We start from the raw sequence: 20,697 nt of genomic DNA on the forward strand, positions 1-20,697 counted from the left end.
TTTGTTATGACACAATACACCACAAGTGGCATAAAATAAAAGAAATCCAGTTTCTCTTTTTCTTGCTATGTTATGTTGATGATGACCTAGTAGATGTACTCTTAGACATTTGAAAGTTGTATAAATTTCAAAGTATGACTTTTATTCAAGAGAGCATAGATAGCAAAAAAGTTAGGTCCTTAAATATGATCTGGTGTATATACACAATAAAAGCATCTAGGTAAAGACTGTTTACTATTGGAGCCATATCAGATGTTTGCTAGTGAGGAATCTCACTGAAATAACAGCGACAGTCTGTTGCACTTACAGTTAATAGTAGTAATAAATCTTTAGCAGCAATAGAAATATTTAGCAATAGAGCTGCAGTCATTGAAATGCATCCTAAATATTCCAGAACAAGGTGAAAATTGGTCTGTAGGATTAATGTCTTACTCCTTCAGAAGGAGATGCCAGAAATTCAAATGCCATCATGCATGTTGTTCACCTTTGGTGCAGTTCAGCTCCCTTGCAAATGACATTATTAAAGTCCTCCTACTCAGTGCTTTTCTCACTTCTCTTCCAAACACAGTTTTTTGAGGGTGAAAAATTAAGAGACAGATCCTTACAATTTCTAAGCTGTTACAAAATATGGACATGTGAAAATGGTGGTTATGTCTGGTTTTGTTTTCTGTGGGGAAAAAGGGGACAGTAGAGGGAATAGGTGAAGGGATTTTGTTTGTTATGACCTGGACTAAACTTGTATCACATGGAACATCACGGACTGTCACAAGACAGGATCTGGGAGCACAGATTTAAACTGTTAATGAAACACAGGGTACTCAGTGCTCTCTCTGTGCTGGTACAGGCTCCCAGTGTAAGCAACTATCTAAGGTGGGTCATAGCTACCCTCTTTTTCTGAGTATAATGATGCTCCCCAAGCACTTTGTTGAAGCCAGTATTAGTAAGGTGAACAGACCCATTTCAAATGTTTTTCCTCTTTCAGGTGGTTTCTACATGCAGCTTTACTGCAAAGATCGATAAGGATCATTGACCCCAACCCATCATCCTGCTCAGGACAGCCCCAAAAATCTTACCTGAGAGCCTGAGGGCATTGTCCAAACACCTTTTGAATTCTGTCAGGCTGGTGCTGTGACCACTGTTCTGGGGAGCCTCTTCCAATGCCCTGCCACCCTCTGGGGGAGGAACATTATCTTCTTCTTACCTAAACTTCCCCTGGCACAGCTTGATGCCACCTCCTCAGGTCATGTCACTTGTCACCAGAGAGATCAGTGCCTGCCCCTCTGCTTCCCCTCGTGAGGAAGATATAGACTGCAATGAGGTCTCCCCTCAGACTCCTTCAGGCTGACCTCAGTCACTTCTCATAGGGCTTCCCCTCAAGACCCTTTATTATCTCCATTGCCCTGCTTTGGACACTTTCTAGTAGTTTAATGCCTTATTTTTATGCTGTGGCACCCAGAGCTGCCCCCAGCCCTCGAGGTGAGGCTGTCCCAGCTCAGAGCAGAGCAGGACAATCCCCTCCCTTGCCTGGCTGGCCATGCTGTCCCTGATGTCCCCAGGACATGGGTGGCCCTCCTGGCTGCCAGGGCACTGCTGACCATGTCCAGCTTCCATATCTCTTTCCAAAACGCTAGTCTCCAGTTTTTAGTATCATTTATTAGCATAGAAAATTGAAGTTAAATAATTATTGCTTGTAGTTTTCTTCAAATCTGCCTCAGAAATTGAGTTTGTCTAAAATAATCGAAAATCTTTGGGCTGCTTTTTTGCACTTGACAGGTTATTTTCTGGCTCTGCCTATCCCAGCACAGATCAGTAATTTTACCATTTATGTCACACAAATTTATGGTCCTACAAAAGTGGCCAAAAGAAAGAAATGCTTCCCAAAGGAAAAGCCTGAGGGCAATGTTGATTTCACACATTTAATTTGGCTGTCGCCTTCACTTTTTCCTCCCTCTCTCAGCTACCATGGGATCCCTGGTTGACAATACATCAATTCTTAAATCAATGTGTCAAATAGAGTTTTTTAGCCAAACTGAACATTTAAAAGAATATGGTGCAGTCTCTTCCAAGTCTCAGTTTGGTTAATTCTGCAGCAGAGTTTAGGATAATCTGCAAGCTTTCAGATTTTTTGCATAGCTTTGAATTTTGCATCTTGCATCAAATGTTGATCTATGAAACGAAACAGAGAATGTATGAGCTCCTTGTCAAGACAAAGAAATATTTTTACAGAGAAAGTGGTAATGAACTTCCTTAAGACATGGACCAAACATTATTTAATGGCTTGGTCGTCACAGCTGAGTAAATATCTTGCTATGCATTTCATTCTTGAATTTAATCAATCAAGGATTTTTGAGCGTGTCAAAGTTTGACTTGTTTTTTATCTTACACTATCAGTATGTTGAAGAATTGAAAGAAAATTGTATGTTATTATAGCAACCATTTGAAATAGCTTCCTATTCCAGACCTTTGGCTTGTTTAAGGGAGTGTCAATGCTAAAAAAGATGGAAAAAAGAATTTTAATCTGGTCTGGCTTCATTTTAATGCAGATGTAATTCTTTCCTAGTGATGGGCACATCAATTCTCGCTTTACACACTTGTTTCACTTATTTGAGCTATCAGTTTATTATTGTTTCAAATGTATGAACTATTACAACTTTCATAACTGATGCAGAATCAAATTTGTTGTTATACAATATTACACAAAAAATACTTATACAAAAGAATACATGAATAGGACATATGTATGTTTTTTTAAATCCTCCCCTTCCCATGCCAACGCTTTTTCAGCAACAGCTATAATTGTAGCTAAAACTCTGTCTGATTTAACAAGAAATCACAGGATACTGTGGTTTACTGACATTTATAATAAAGTCTCTTGTTTGCATTTAGTCTTATTCATTTTTCAGTGCTTTGTCAGCCCTATACAGAATGAGAAGTATTGATATAAGGGAACAATATAAATGTAAGATTTTGTAGTTTCACATGCTATTAACAGGCCACAGGAGTCTGGCGTGAGTTACTCACAGATTTATCATGTGAGAAGAACTATGGGTAACTTAGGAAAGTTCTGTTCATAATAATAATTTTTTTACTAGGGAATCTCATATTTTACACTCAGATCAACTTTACTTACTACTCACACTGCTAGATGGGCACTTCCATACTGCTAACTGCAAAAATGTTGTTCCCTGGCTCTACTAAACCTATGACATGTTTACACAACATCTACCAATCTGCTTCAGCTAGAGGAAAAAAACCAAGAGGTTTTGATGGCGCATTATATATGTTGAGTTATTCTTGCTTAACAAGTAAACTTTACCCAGGACAAATATGTAATGACAAAGACTCATAGAAACCTGTTTAATCGGCAGAAAGGTGTTTTTATATAGTTTTTTGAGGGGATTGCAAAAAGTTGGGAGAGTATTAAAAGTAGAAAAATTAAGAAAATGGTGTAAAGTGAAACTGGATTTACATCCATCGTATTAAAGAAGATCTGCATTTTCAGTGATAGGCAAAAGTGGCTATTTGCAAATTTCTTTGTGTCAGTCTATCTGGACTGAAATGATTTGCTTTATACTGGCTAGAAGTGGAGCATCTTATATCAATTTGAAGGAGTATAGATGAAAATAACCCATGTGATATGTGACTCTATTGCACTGTTGTTCATCAGACCTGCTAATTTTCACAAAGAACAAGTATTTTCCTAATCCATTAGAATTCAGGGCAATTTTCAAGGTTGTTTTGAAACTGCCACTAGCAAGTCATGTTAAATGGATATTATAAACTGGTAGATGCACTAATCTAAAAAAATTTCCATTTAGACATTATAACAGTGCCTCCTGGTACCATGGTAAATACATAATTAAAAAGCCTGTTTAGCTTCACCAGCACCTGCAGGTGTATTGGCATCACACAGAAGATTATTCTGATTCATTATTCCTAATTTTGAATTGGATTATTTAATCTGTTTCATTGACTGTAAATTGGAAAGCTGAAAGAAGACATGGGATGGAAGATTTTTTTCACTCTCGTGCAGCTCTGTGCTAGGTGAGGTCGACCAGGCATTTTCTTAGGCAAATATGTGTGTTTCAGACCCTTATTAATATTAGTAATCTGTTTCTGAATGAGTTCAGCCTAATTCAGTGTCTGTATCTGAAAGCAAAAGGTTTGGTTAGGTTTCAGGGTTTTTTCTTCATTTTTCTTTGGGGAGTTTTCTGCTTTGTTTTTTTTATTGTAATTTTTCTTCCCCCACCCTTCCAGTTCACTGATGGTAACAGCCACTCTATTGATGCAACAAAATAAAAAGAAGATATTTTCTCTCATTTATGAGGAAAGAAGTTTACTTCTGCACTGGGATATACTTACAGAAAACAGACATAATGGCTGACTGAAGAGATAACCAACGGTTATCTTAAATATTGAACAGAAACAACTAAAAATGTAGTTTTGTTAATTAGTTCTTAGTATCACGTATTTTGATTTACTGCTTTGGATGAATCTGTTATTAATGTAGGTTTTTATGGTTTGGAATTTTTGTTTTAATTCAGCACTAAGTAAAAGTTAGAGGTATTCATGGGATGTGCTCTGTTTAGGGTCAGAAGCAGGACTAGTTGAATTAGAAATTAATATTCAGACAATAAAACATGTGGCCAAAATGAACAGTTTTGATATAAAATGAGATGATTAATGTAGATGACTGCACGGGCAATTTAAAGCTTTAGTGAAATATATCTTTTGGCTTTGAAATTTAATTAATCCTAGCTCATTGCACAGTGCTATGCGCTGTTCAAGCATATGCAGCATTTATAATCATTCTGATTCTCAGGACTGCCATGGAAGCGCATTTCAAATTGCAAAGTCACAGCAATTTCTACCATGACAGGGTCAATTCAGAGATGGACAAAAGTGCAATGAATTTAGCATCTAAATCTGAGAGCAGAAAAATCCAAAGGAACCTCCACAGTTGCAGAGGGATAAAACAGGAATTAGGGGGGCTAGGACAGCTTAACTAGCTGTGTTTTATCCAAAGCTTGTCTGTTAGGATTTTCTTGCTTGTGCCAGAGGGAATTGTTGGATCAAAGGAAAAGATAATGTGAAAATAGTAAGTTCAATGATAGCACCTATGGAATCTGTCAACAGCTCCATGTCATCACCTGGGATTACCTGAGCTTATGTTAATGTCTGTGCTATTGCATATTGGTAGCTACCATCTTGTAAAATATTGTTTATATGGGAAGAAAAATACCATGTATTGTTTGCTTCTACAGTTCCACATTGTTAAATTTGAATGCTGATTGACTATTTGTGTTGAAAGTTACAAGGAAATAGTGCTTTAATTTTTTTTGGTATAATGCACAGTTGATTTATCTATCCAAGTAATACCTGTATGAAATAGGAGTGTGCTGCTGTTGGCTGAAATAGTGTCTGTGAGTATCCAGTTTAGAATTATTCCAATGAAGAAATGGAATAATGTTGATCAAATATTTATTCTGATAAATCTGTTATGGAATAAATAAAAATTATGCTGGCATCTGGTAGCAGATAGTACTTTTTTTAAAGACTTAAGTTCTTGGCATGATAGCATTTTAAAAGTAGAAGCGATGATGGCAATGTACTGCTGCCTTATCAGAAAATGCAGCTGTGCAGAATATTCCTCAGCCTAGCAAGTAATCTATTACCTGTCACAATCTCTGCAGCTACTGATCTTCTCCTATTAATTTATTAATTTATCTAATTTGGATATGAGGATGAGCAGAAGCACTTATTCCTTTTGTCATTACAGTGTTTCAATTAAAATAATATCTGAGTACATAAGAAAGTGTGTTACTAATGAAATAATAATCCAAAACAGTATAATTTCATTATTAAAACAAAAAGTATCAGCACACCTGCTGGTGTAAATTTTAAACATATTGTAAGGTGAATTGTAAGTCACTATAAGGAAAGTGACTAGCATGCAGAAACATAGAGCAAGAAAATACTATGTTTTTCTCCAAATGAACTGAAAATTTAAAGGTCTATACCTATATCACCTTGGTCTGCGCTAAATATTTAAAATAAAACTAGTTTCATTAACCCAAGGAGGGGAAATATGGAAGCAAAATGCTTCATGATGGAACTTAATTGAGCTTGTGCAACAGCACTGCAAGTAGTAAATCTCACAACTGAGGTACAGGAAACTAATCAAAATTTAGCATATTAGGCATATAAATATAATATGAGGATGCCAGAGGGAAAAAACAACCCATATTAATAACTGAATGAAATTTATGTGAATTATTGTTGTGGTCTCATTCATTTTTGATGGACAGTATTTCTTTTATAGGACTAGAAGTGTTTTGATCAAACATTTCCAGCAATGAGTTTTCATCTTTGTGATTTCCCTCAGGATGGATCTATTGGAGTAGATTCCTGAAACATGCAAGTTGTGTTCCTCAGGAAAAAAAGAAATGGTTTTGTTTTGATTTGTTTTTGGGGGGCTTGTTGTTATTGTATGATTTTTCTTTTTCTTTTTTATCCTTTTTTCTTTTTCTTTTTCTTTTTTTTTTCTTTTTTCTTTTTTTTCTTTTCTTTTTCTTTTTGGGTTGTTGTCTTTCTGCTTGCTTTATTTTGTTTTCTTTTTTAATGGAGAGGATAGAACAGTTCTTACTTCCCCTTTCCATCCAAGAAAAAAAAATTCTTGGCTCATCTTTGTCCTTTTGACCTTTGGAAGAGCAAGCTGATCTGTTTGAGTAGCCATGCTATCAGGTGATTTTTACTTAAGTCTCAGTGTTAAATTGAGGCAAATAAATGGTAGGTATTTGTCAATCTAATGTTTTGGTGACATAAAATGATGTATAGTCAAATTTTGTCTTGCATTACATTCTTTCTGGTCCCTAAATATGTCAGAAGTCCTATCCACTTAGTTTCAGATGGTTTTGGCTTCTACATTTGTTTCCCTTTTTGGATTATGTTGTCTCGAAAATTTGGACTTTGTTCTTTTGAAAAGGAAATACTATGGGAGAAACCACCAGTTTTGTGTTCTTCTTAATTTTCATTTAATGTTTTGTACTTTTTTGGCTGTATATTTTGTTTCGTATTTGTGAAACTTCTCTTTAGAACTATAGTACTGGGCTACCTCACAACAATTTTCTTTTACTAAGTCACTCATCAAATTATAATAGTCAGTCATAATATTACAAACCTGTATTTTTTAATTGTTTGTGCTACTGATACTGCTTTTTCTCATTATCTTTAACATCATAAACAGGTTTGCATGAAGAAGTGTTGAGTTACGTGCTCTTTTCCCATCTTTGCTGGTCAGCTGAGCATGATATTACTTTTCCTTGTTTTTGCTTTAAGTTCCATTTTCTTGATTTTCATGGTTGAGATCCTGTATTACAGCTCATCAAAGTTGTTTGAGAACAGGATCATTTTGTGTGAACAATGGATAGAATTAATTTGATTTTTATTTTTATGGAATTTCTGGGTTAGTATTTGACTGAATGTCATCAGATGTTTGTAGGCATATTTGAAAGTGGTGCTTGGGTTTGGTGGGTTGTTGGGTTTTTTGGCTTTTTTTTTTTGTTTGTTTGTTTGGGATTTTTCCTACTAATGAAGCAGACAGACTATTTCTTGTATAGTTTTAAATTGATTGCCGTGAGCTATCACTTGTGTGAGATGTATTTTTTGCAGCTTGTACATCAGAGGATTTCCCTGAGTTGTTTTCTCGTGTAAATACTAAAGAAACAGAATTTTACAAAAAATTATTTTAAAAATTTGTTTTGGGTTGAAACAATAGTTTTAGGTTTTTTTGCCTTGATGAAAACACTAATGTTTCTGTATTGTTCAACAAGTTTAAGAAGAGATGAGGCTGTATTTTCATTTTCCAGTAGTCTCACTGGAATTTAGTCTTTTCCTTTTTCTTGAATTTATATCTTTCTTTAGTTATTATGGAGATAAAGTTGTCTTTTTTTACTGACTGTGAAGCATATCCAGAATGTTTTGTGAACTAAGCAGCTAAAAGATATGCAAAAGCAAAATGGTCTATCATGCAAAGGCTTGTCACTTTGGAATTATTGCTATTAGAGAACTTAACACAGAGGTTACTCAGATGAAAGTTTTCTTCTTGAAGGCCCAAGAATGACTGAAGTATGATTGATGCTGTAAAAACTGCTATATTGAGAATGGAGAGCTGCAACATTCATTTTAAAATAGCTTTATATCTTTCATGCATTTAAACAGATAAACCCTATTACCCTGATTTCTGAAAGTAATTCCAATAATACAAGTGAACCTTAACTGTCTGTAAATGTATTTTAAGCCAAAGAGCAAAGAGCTTCAAAAAAAGTGAGTAATTAAACATCTGTGCTAAAGAGTGTGAAATTTCATATCAAGCCTGTCTGCAGTTGTCTTGACAGGGAAGGCGGGAGGAGTGGATTAGTCTGAAAAGTTGTAATAGAAAATGAGCCTGACATGCTGTGGCATTTTGGGGATTTACATACATTTCATATTATTAGGTAAGAGAAGTCATTTAACATCTGAAATTAAGACACTAAATGTTTACTATGAAAAACAGGTAGAGTTTAGATGAAGGAAATGCAAGGCTTGAGAAGTCTTGAATTTGCAAAGACTCATGCAAAAGATTAGTTTTAGTTAGTATGGTGTCTTATCTCACATGCTTGCTGGAAAACAGTACCTATCAGCTTTTTCAGATGGCTGAACAATTTGTGCTTTACTTTAACCACTTAGATCCACTCATTAAAATTTTACCATTCTGTGTATATAGAGCTTGCTGTTTCACCACTGCAAGAAATATTTAGAGAAACAAAGAAATAGTTATTACAGATAAATATTAGTTTATGGCAATTCTTTATGTAGGAACATTGCAGCCATTGTACATCTGAGGGGATGAATGGCATAATATTAATAATGAAAAGTGAAGATCAAATATACTAAGTACATAGGTTTTAGACATCTAAATACATGGGCTGTAGAAAATTTGAGTTCTTTTTTCAATTTTGGAGTTATTACAGCTTTGTTATATTTGTTGTCTTAATGGAAAAGTGTTTGCCTTAATTACCTCCCATTGCAAATGCTTAATTAGAGGTTATGTTTGACAGTTGCTGCATAGGTTGCTCCAATTTTCCAAGTCTTTTCTGATCAAAGAAACTATTAACAGATTGTAATTAAATACAGGTCTGAAAGATTATAATCTTTAAAATCCAAATATAGTGTATTATCAGGATTAAAACAAATATAAAACTGGATATTCTCATTCTTATATTCATCATGCTACTTATAGGCATTGCAATATTTCACTATGAATTATTATATTCTCAAAAATAGCATATGGGAAGATCCATGTACAAGTAAGTAAAACACTGATTACATTATAATTCTTACAAAAATTGTTTTGCTTTTTATGGAACCACGTTTATAATTGCTCTTTCCAAAATAGAAATGATATTTTAGTCTTATTTTTAAAGTCTTTTTATAACGTGTATTCTTTTTCTGGCTGTATGAAATGCTTTCCTCATTCAGACAGATTACCCAAATGATGTAACAGGAAACAAAAGCTTCACGCTCATTTTATAACTGATTTATAATAGGTATGTTAGCGCAAAAAGATAATCAGGGAGTCCCATAGCCTCTGAGTCTCTCTATTGCAGTGAAATCTGACTTTTCTTTCATTGCTGTATTTTTTCCTGACTAAATACACTTACAAACTGATTTTTCAGAAGGTTTTGTCTATCTTTTAGATACCAGACTATGAATTACAACTGATATCAGCAAGTAATGAAGTTATGGCAGCACGAGGAGTAAAATACTGCTTAAGTGAACTTAAGTGACTAGTTATGCATTTATTGTTATGTCATTGTTTAAATTGTCCATAACTAGCATTTGGATACCAAGGGAGTTCTTGGTCAGCTGTTTGTAAGGCTAAACTCTTTCAAGCAGTATGAAAGACGCTGTGTACACATCCCTTTAAAAATATCTAGCCATCTAGTAGCCAAAGTATGTGCATGGTCTAAAGCAATCCCACACTAAGGTTCCCTTGTCTGATGAGGATATAAGTGTGTATTATGTACATTTGTGCAGTGGGTGAAAATCATTGAAGTATGTAAGAATTCTACAATGGAAAGAAAATACAGGTTTGTTAAAACTTGTCAAAAGAACAATAAAAGAGATTATTTATTTTAGCATGTTCCTTTTCAGCTACCATCTGCCTCTTCTCAGTGCTTTTCCAAAAATTGAGAGTTTTAGACAGTTTTGTTACCTTGTGGGGAGAATCCAAGATGTATGATACAGATATCCTTCAAAGTCTTTATATTTTAAAATATTTTAAAATATGTTCTAGGGTCAGACTGGATATCAAACCAGTGTGTTCCTTCCACTGTATTAGCTGATTTCTTTGGAGAAAAGTGTACAAAAAGAAAGAGAAAAGCAGCCAGTCTTGTGGATGGTAGTAGCTATTCAAAAAAGGAGTACCACCTTTCAGCATTACATGCTAGGTTGACATCTATATACATATATAGATTGACCAACAACATGGTATTTAATTTTTACATATATGAATTTATGCAAAATGTAATGTGTGAATTATGAAATATGTGCAAAAAAATTAGTGTTATCCAGAAGACATTTATTTTCTGACCAGTGGCATAACATAATGAACAAGAACTACAATGGTTAGAAAATAAATGCTAATGATAATCTGATGACAATAAAATTATCATCTTATCTCATTGGCTACTTACATTTGTTGGGTGGTTGTTCAGCTATTTTCCATGGTTGGAGTTCTCCTGTACCATTTTTCACTTTTGTGACTTATTGTTAATATTGCTGCAGGGTAAAATGATCTTAAGGAAAAATTTGGAAACTGAGACAAAGGACACTTCCTTTACCTGATGCAGGAGGGGTTTAAACTAAGGTTTACTAAAGTAAACTAAAGTTTACTAAACTAAAGAAGGGAGGAGAACTTCAATCTACCCCAATCCTAGCATTTTGGTGCCAGTGCCAACAAGAGACGCCCAAAATCTAGAGAATTTTCAGAATCCAGCAGGTTTAGATAAGGAAGAAATTCTTCATTATGGGACAGATTGTACAGAGAAGCTGAGAATGCATTTTCCTTGGAAGTTTGCAAGGCAGGGTGAATGGGGGTCTTAAGAATCTGTCTAATGAGGGGTGCCCATGGCAGGGGTGTTGGAAATAGATGGGCTTTAAGGTCCCTTACAACCCAAACCATTATATGAATGTCTTACAATAAAGAAAAACAGAAAATACAGAATAGAGGACAGAAAATGTACCGAAACATGTACTATTGGTAGCTGCAGTAGGTTCAGGTTGGAAGGGTTACAGATCTTTGGTCAAGGAGAGGATGTGTGCAAAGACTACATGGCAAATAGGAAAAATTTGGAAGTTAATATAATGGGAAAGAAAAAGATAATGCTGCAGCTCAGAGAGCAGCTTATTTATAGCAGTTTATTGACAGGATGAGAATATTATTTTTAGCAGCATCTTTCAAATGTTCTTTAGGAGAATTACATCAGTATAAAAGTCCAAAACACAGTACAATGACCAAAGGATTTTTCATCTAAAAGAAAGGGATTTTTTTTAAACTCAAGACTTGCAATCATTTTTCTTTCATTGTTCAAAACATTTTGATGTATTTGTGCATCACAAGGAATGTAAATTGGTAAAGTTATGATTATTTGCATAGAAATATTTTAAAGTTATCTCTATAAAGAAATAAAAGGTTATTTAATTGGTCTTCTCTATTTCTTATATTAGAATGTTGACTGGGAAAACCCAATAACTCTTATACGGAAAAGAATGTAATGAATTTCACTGTAAGAATAAAAATGACCTTTTTTTCTTTTTGAAATGTCTGCTGGCAGTACAGCCATTTGACGATCTTTGCTACATTCTTTTCACTCCTACTGTCAAGCAAATGGCAGATCTGTTGGATGGAGTTTCCAAACTGCTTATGGGCAGTGATCCACCTGCAGCACGGTGAAATAACCCACAGAAGAGATCTTAGAGCCGTTGAATGAATATGTTAAATTACCCACCAATCTTTGTCTCTTTAGGACCAGGAAATACATTAGCCATGTTCATTTACAGAAAAATCTCAACTAGTGGAATAAAATTTCTGATCAGAATGAAAAAGCTATCCAATAAATGTCTGCTCCTAAATACCTCTGTACTAAAAAAGAATACTGTAATGTCTGTGTCCTTCCTGAGCTAAAGAAGGTAAAGATAGATGTCTTAGTAATTCTGCAAATTCTGGATTTACTTGTATTATCATCAGTATTTTTTGATTAAAGTCTAAGAACCCAGCAAAATTTAGAAAATATTCATTGACAAAAGCTGTTTTTTAGAAGACACTTAACTGTTGTTCTTATGGAGTTTGTTGCTTTAGCAATTCTCCTGTGATGAGCAGCATGGGATCTGTTATCCTGAGATTAGGTGCAGATCTGAGAAATCTCATTTAAAGGAACATGCCTCTACTCATGGCTGGGGATTGAAATTTAAGGTGGTCTTTAAGGTCCTTTCCAACCCAAACCACTTTTTATAATTCTGATTCTATAATCTTGTTAATATACAATATAACACACAATGTGTATCCTATTTAAAAAAATATCCTATTTTAAATTATATCTCATAAGGGAACAACAGTGGAAACTACTTGCACAGAACATGAGAGGGAACAGAGACACTTCAGGGTGTATAAGACCCTGCAGATGTCAGCACTTCAGATGTTATCATCTGTAATTCCAAGAACAGAAATACTAATGCGTAAACTCTACACTGATATGCATTTAACCAAGCCCAGGAATTTAAATGGGTTTTCTTCAGCTTCCTTTACCATCCAACTACCTTCTGCAGGGCAAAGGTGGTTCTTTTGGAGGCCAGAATTTCACAGCAATTACAGTCCATTAGAGACGCTGGAGAATTTGTCCATTCTTGAGACTAATCTAAAGGAGACACACAACAAGGAATTCTAGTATTTTAATTAGTTCTAGCACCTTAGTGAGTAATTCCTGCTCTGTAGAAGATGGTAGCAATATGCAGGATATATAAAACCTAACCTGGGAAGTTCAACAAGAAACTAGATGGAAAAAGAATTCCATGTATCAAACAAAATACAAAGTTAATGGTTCTGTCCAAAACTTGGGAATTACTTTTTCCTTCCGACAGTCTACTCAATATGTTGTACATATTTGTCAAATGTTCCACAGGGTGTTTGGAAAGGAAATTATCTACAATGTGTTAAGATGTGAAGAATAAAAATGTTAAATATTTCGACTTATCTTTCTGTGAGAAAGTACATGTGGAAACACAATTTACGCTAAAAAAATATCACCCCAATATTATTTTTTGCTATACCATTTTAAGAAATGTAACTGTATCTGTTACATTTATTATAATTATTGAGAGGGGGGAAGATGACAAAAAAACCCCCAAAACAACAAGTCAAGAACATTACAGTTTTTGCTTTGAAAGAACATTGACTTTTAAAACAAAGAAATACACTGGTGTAGGAGGGAGAAAAAACCAATCAAGATCAATATTTTGATTCTATATATCTCAGTGAAAAGTGTTCGTTATATAATCATCTTTTTTTTAGCACATATTACTCCCAGCTATCCTGGTGTTTAATGTCCTGCTGAAGATTTTCAGACAAATTGTACCTGTAGGGGAAGTAATATTTTTTTGCAATATTTAACACAAATGCATTTTAATTCTGAGGAAATCGTGGCATTTTTTCCTCCTATTCAGACTTATTTGCCTACATGTTTATTGTTTTAGCTAGACGCACCTTGTTTAGTATTTATTTTAAGCTTCAGTTTAATGTTTATATTAAGTGTGTCTCGTAACAGATGAAAAAAACAGTAGGAAATTTGTTCTCTCTAGATACATTTACAAAACTGTGCATGTAATTTCTATTCAGTGAGAAAGGATAAAAGCATCAGTATCCTAATCTTTTTGTAAATATAGAGGGTTAACTGATTTTGGTGTGGTCAATTATGTAGCTGACAAAATACCTCTTTTGTATTTTTGTGTATTACAGGGAGTATCGTGTACCTTGGGATGATGGTGGGGGCATTCTTCTGGGGAGGCTTGGCCGACAAGGTGGGAAGGAGACAATCACTCCTGATATGTATGTCTGTCAATGGATTCTTTGCCTTCCTTTCATCCTTTGTCCAGGGCTATGGCTTCTTCCTCTTCTGTCGCTTGTTTTCTGGATTTGGGTAAGCTCCGCTGGTTTTGTTAATTTTCACAATTCTGTGTGTTAATAAAACTTTTCTGTTTGCATGAGCACATTATTTAGTGTAGAAGTACAGTCTGTGTCAGTGATGAGAGAACTAAGCATGGTAGCTACTACAATCCTAAATAGCAACCTGAAGAGGAAGAATAATTTTGGGGGAAAGACACAGACTGAAAACTGTGAGAATGAGTTTGTTCTTATATTGCAAAGGATTTGTTTTGTGAAGTTGATCAACTTGCTTAACTCTTTTAAGCCTCAGCTTCTGTATGTACAGCATCTTGTTCAGTCAGCAAAGTAACATTCTCAATACAGGTGTACACTAAGATTTTGGTAATATTTTTAAAGTTTCTAATGTCTTTATGTGCACAATATTGTGTACACGGCATCGTGATAAATTTACAATGGCATCCTAAACTGTGTCAAATGTTCTCTCTGAAATATTGGAGTTTATGAACCTGTGTTTTCTTTACTTTTCATTTAAATAACTTCTCAGTGATTAAATTTATAAATTTAGACTTTTATGAGCAGAGAAGGAGTTAGGTAAGTAAACTACTATGAGAAAACCTCTGCCTTTACTGCACACTTGGATAAACAAGAGCTTTGTTCTGCCCACTGCTTGGTTTAGCACTTCTGGTCATTGTTTGATTCAGATTAAGACTCCTAATTACAGTTCCAGTTCAGATCACTATCGGTCTTTGGTATGCTGAATAGACAAGATCAGATGAGAGCACAGCAGCTGTGCTGTAAAGCCACACACATGAACTCCATTTCATTAATGGTTTGTTGCCTCTATATTATGGAGCTATGGTTCAGCAATACAGTTATATGATATTTGTGCTTTGAGAAATCCTTTGAACTGGTCTGAAGTAGGCTAGGGCTCAGCATGAATACCAAAAAGAAATTACCGTAGCACTCAGTAGTTTTAATCTGATTTAGGAAGAGGAATGGATGGACAAGAGGAAATAGAAAAATGTGAGGAGTCATCTAGCTAGAAGAATCTCTTAGTTTGTCACCAGATTGTCAGATATAGCTTTATAAGACAAGAAGGAAAAATGGCAATATTCTACTTCCTGAAAACCCCGAATCCCATAGAAAAACAAAATTTTAAAAATCCCATATCATAAATTACCATCATTTCTAGATGCTATGTTTTTTCACGCCATGCACAAACACTACAGATCATGTAGCATGACACTTTCACTCTTCTGTGATCCTGCAAAGTTGAGAAGCTTGTTGTATTACTGCTTGGCCTGGTCAGTTTCCTGGGGCAGGTCTGGACCCTTATGCTACAAAGGTTTGTTTTGTTGTAGACCCAAAATGGCTTTAATTGAAATTGTCCCTTTTGGGATATACTGCAAAATATGTATTAATTATACTTCATGAGAAACTTGCCTACACCATTTCCTCCTCACCTGTCTAGGAGCTTTTACAATAAGAGTCAGAGCCTGTAGCTTTCCTTGTGATACATGTTTGTCCTTGATTGGGAACCACATTCTCTTGTGTACCCAGCATATGATTAAAGGTCCTTGAAGGAGCAGGCCTTTCAAATCTTTATCATACACTTTCCCCATTCTGTTCAAAGTCTTCCTACTGCGTCTTTGAGAGCTACATGAATAGATCATAGATAATTTGTCACCATGTACTGTATTTTAAATGGAGTCTCCAAAACAAAACAAACCCCAAACCAATCAAACAACAACAACAACAAAAGACAGCATGAGCTGTAGAGTTGTTCCTCATAGCAATTACTGCAGAGAGAGATTCATGGCTGGTTCATATTTGCTGTTTCTTCAAAGATTGGATTTTTTCCCTGAATAATCCCTTTCAGATTATATCAGGATAGACATGTGAAAGCCATGAGGTTTCTAGAAATCTGTTTGTTAGACCCTCAAGATGAGGAAAATCCCATCTTGATAGGTGTTTCCCCTCTCCCAGTCAATGGGCACCTCACAAAACTGCCACAGTTTCTCAGATATGGAGGATAGTGGCTTAGAAACTTTGTCTTTCAATTTCATCAGGACCCACCAATGTGTATTATCAGGTCCCATCAGCCTGTGCATCTTCAGGCTACTTAGATGTTCTCGAACCTGATCTTCTCCTGCAGTGGAATGTTGTCATTCTTCAAGTTCCCCTTGCTCACATCCTGCAGCTGATGTGAGTGGAGCTCTTCGTGATGAAGACTGAGGGGAAAAAATGTTAAGTGGCCCCAGCCCTGTCCATATGCAGGTAACCAGATCTCTGGTTTCCTTTGGGAAAAGGCACACGTTTTCCCTAGGCCTCTCGATTACATTCCACTGTACTTCTGTTTTTGTTCCAGTAATTTTGTTTGATTCAAATAGCCCAACTATGGAACTTGAATGATTTTAAGGAGAGAACTGAATTATATGTTTTAAAGGCAAAATAGTATTGTTACTCAGACTGGAGAGGAGTGGGAGTTTTCTGAAGGGGCAGAGAGTTATCGGGATAATTTCTTTTAACTAAAGATCACTGAAATTGAATCCAGAAGCCTGATGAAGGTCTCTAGGAGGGCTTTAGACATGGTTTCCTACAAAGTGAAAAAACATAGAAGAGAAACTGTGTGTGGTATTCATCATTAGCCATTGTGGGAAGGTACAAATATTTATCATCAAAAAGCACCTTGTTGTATCTGTTTGAAAATGTCAAAAGAATGTTTCTCTGATGCAGAGCATGACTCACCACATAGCTGCTAACTTGAATGAAGCTGGAGTTCTGTTCAACACTACCACTGTGAAATATTATTTTCAGCTACATAGTTTTGTCCAATTTCTAGAAAACACTAATCTAAGCTATTAGTTTAATATTTTTGATACTTACAAATTTAGATGCAATTTTTTTAAAGTACAACAACTAAATTTATAATAAAGTGATTAAAACTGCCCTACACATTTGTCTTATCCCACTAAATTTCATTTTGGTTGCTTCAAGATATGCAGAGATTATACAGTTTGGGGGAAAAAATCATGCTTAGCCAGCCCAAATATTACTTCTAAAAGAAGTCAAAGTTTTCAAACATTGAAAACTAGCTGAAATAAATATTCTGAGGTGAACTACAATTTAAAATTTTTCAGACAACTTGATATGTTTGCTCCTGGTGGAAAGTTATTCTTTCTTCTGAGCAAAACAAAAGATGCTAAATAAATGTGGCCTCTTTTAAAAGCACACAGTATTTCCAGAATGCAAAATTTCTTCAATTTGCCAGAATTGCCAATTTGGCCAAATTTCTTCTCCAGACTCGCAGAAATATTAGGAAATACATGTTAGATATTGTTAACTGATGTAACTAAAAGCTATTAAGAAGCTTTTCTCCTGCCTGTTATCCCTTGTGAAAAAAAAGTCTTTCTCAATATGTATTAACATAATATTCCTTTTCCAGACTGCTTTGGACTATACTTCATTACTTCTGAGACTTACCTTCAGACTTTCTTCATCCTTTAGACAATCTCTAAACCTTCCTGTAGTACTCCTTCTATATTATTGGAATCTATCACAGAGTGCTGGTGTCATTATGGTAGAACAAAACTTGTAATTCAGGTATTTTCTCAAATTCTTCACTTTTTCATGGGGAATCAAAAATTAGCAAAAATCCAAAACTATGAATGTAGTTTCTTGTAACTTGCAGTTCTGAGAGGTTCTCTGAGTAAGTCCACACACCCTGACTTTTACCAGCAGTTTTATATACTACATCGAGTGGCAAAAAACACTTAAGGGTTGCATATCCACCCCTTAGAGACTATGACATGAAGGGTGTACAAGCAGTCTATATACATAACAACTGCAAAAATGTTCCAACAGAGATGAAGACTGAAATGTTGCAAAAGGATAAGATTCTTGACCTACCCTAGCAGTTCCTTCAGGAACTAGTACTCCTCTAGGAGGAACTAGACCAACCTCCAGCTGTTATAAATCTATATCATCACTATTTAGTATCATGTTGTATTTATCTTTTACTTCCTCATATCCACTTGTTCCACTGCTTTGTTGTGAAGAACCTTGTATGCTTTAACTCTCAAAATGTTGTAATCTTCTGCCTCTGATTCCTCTTCAGCATCCAGCTGTGTCCTACACAGGGCTATCAGTGTTTTTACACTGTGAGCTAATGAATAGCTCTGCAGGTGACTGGCTTCAAAGCTGATAGGCTATGCCAAAAGGGATATACACTTCTCAGCGAAGCCAAGTGAGCATTTGGCAAGGTCTGAGCTTCACAAATTGCTTTGCTTCAGTCCTTGCAGCTTCAGATGTGGGTAAAGGTTGATGAGAGGTTCTCAGAGAGAAGGGAGTCTTCTCGAAATATTCTCTTCCCTTCTATAAGAGAAGACACCATTCTTATGAGGAAAGGAAGATTATATAAAGGGGAGAAAAGGGGGAAAAGGCCAGACAGGGGTAAATAAAGAGAGATTACACAACAGAAAAAAATCAAAAGAAAAAATACAGAATCCGTAGAGTTATTTAGGTTGGAAAGGATCTTTAAAATCATTGAGGTCAACCATCAAACTAATACTGCCAAGTCCACCACTAAGCCTTATTCCTAAGCATCTCATCTATAGCTGCTTTAAAACCCTCCAGGGATGGACATTCTACACTTCCCTGAGCAGCCTGTTAGAATGTTTTGCAAACCTTTCCATGAAGAATTTTTTCTATGGAGAAATTTTTCCTACTCTGCCATTCCTATGGTACAGCTGAGGTATTTCCTCTCACTCTATTTTTTGTCTCTTGGAAAAGGGAGACCAGCCTTTCTACACCTCTTTTCAGGTAGATGTAGGAGTGATAAAGGGTTTTTTTCTGATTTTCTCTATCTGAAAGTGCCCCAGTTCCCTCAGCCACTCCGCTTAGGACTTTGCTCCAAATGTTTTACCATTCTTGTTGTCCTCTCTGAACATGTTCCAGCATCAAAATGACCTTCCTGTGATAGGTCATTAAACAGAGGATTGGAGGTGTTGGCCTCACCAATGCCCAGCACAGGGGGACAATCCTGCCCTGGCCCTGCTGGCCACAGCATTGCTGATCCAGGCCAGGATGCCATTGGCCTTCTTGGCCACCTGGGCACAGCCTGGCTCATGTCCAGCTGCTGTCACCAGCACCCCCAGCTCCTTTCCAGCCACTCTGCCCCAGCCTGTGGAGCTGCCTGGGGTTGCTGTGACCCAAGGGCAGGACCCAGCACTGGGCCTCACACTGTTGGTCTCAGCCATGATCCAGCCTGCCCAGATCCCTCTGCAGAGCCTTCCTGCCCTCCAGCAGATCAGCACTCCCACCCAGCTTGGTGTTACCTGTGAACTGACTGAGGGTGCACTCAATTCCTTGTCCAGGTCATCAAGGAGGGCATTAAACAGGACTGGCACCAGTACAGAGCCCTGGGGAGCAGCACTGGTGACAGCCACCAGGTGGGTGTAGCTCCACTCACTGCTACTTTCTGGGCCCAGCCAGCCTGACAGTCCTTTACCAGGGAACAGGGCAACTGTCCAAGTCACAGGCTGCCACCTTCTCCAGGGCAGTGCTTTGGAAAATGGTGTCAAAGGCTTTACTAAAGTCCAGTTGGGCAACATCCACATTCTGTCACTCCTCCACAGTGTATGGTTTGTGAAAAGCAGGTCCTACTTGATCTCCTATTATTGATCTCCTGCTTTTCACAAACCATACCCATGATTGCTGGGCCTGATTCCCTGGTTCTCCTGTATGTGCCATGTGATGGTGCAGAGTCATCTGCTCCATGACCTTCCTGGACACTGCAGTCAGGCTTATAGTTTCCCAGATCCTCCTTCCGACCCTCCTTGTAGATGTGCATTGTATATCCCAACCTTCAGTCAACTGACACCTCCCCAGTTAGTCAGGACTGCTGGTAAATGATGGAAAGTGCCTCAGTGAGCACTTCCACCAGCACCCCTAGGGCCCCTGCGTAGATCCTATCCAGGCCCAAACGTTTGAGCATGTCTAAGTGATGTAGTGGATCTCTGAACATTTTCCTTTGGATTATGTGGGCTTCATTCTGCTTCTGCTCTCTGTCTCACAGATCAGGAGGCTGGGTGCCCTGGGAACAGCTGGTCTGACTATTAAAAATTGAAACAAAGAAGACCCCAGTCTTTTCTTCATGCTTTGTCACTGTGTTTCCCCCTTCACATGAAAAAGGCTGGGTACTCTCCTTAGCCCGCCTTTGTTGTTAATATATTTATTGAAACCTTTTTTTGTCTTTACGGCAGTAGATAGGTTAGGAATCAGTTGGGCTTCGGCTCTTCTGATTTTCTCCCTTCATGATCTCATGGCATCCCTGTACTCTTCCTGAACAGCCTGCCTGCTCTTTCTTAGATCATAAACTCTCTTGTTTTTTTCTGGAGTTCAGCTCTCTCTTCAGTCAGGCTGGTCTTCTTCCCTGCTAGTCGAACTTTCAGCATACAGTGACAGCCTGGTCCTGCACTTTAGGATTTCGTTCCTGA

The 20,697-nt window shown here is 36.6% G+C and overlaps 1 protein-coding gene across 1 annotated transcript in view; it reads left to right on the plus strand.

The window, feature by feature from the left end:
• The window catches only part of SV2C (synaptic vesicle glycoprotein 2C), a 106,106-nt gene that overhangs the window by 32,705 nt on the left and 52,704 nt on the right, over positions 1-20,697 (plus strand). Inside the window, exon 3 of the mRNA XM_058043458.1 lies at positions 14,054-14,234. Within this exon, the coding sequence (XP_057899441.1) occupies positions 14,054-14,234 (181 nt within the window). The remainder of the gene's footprint in view (positions 1-14,053; positions 14,235-20,697) is intronic.

This window comes from Melospiza georgiana, chromosome Z (genome assembly GCF_028018845.1).
Source record: "Melospiza georgiana isolate bMelGeo1 chromosome Z, bMelGeo1.pri, whole genome shotgun sequence".
NCBI classification, from domain to species: domain Eukaryota; kingdom Metazoa; phylum Chordata; class Aves; order Passeriformes; family Passerellidae; genus Melospiza; species Melospiza georgiana.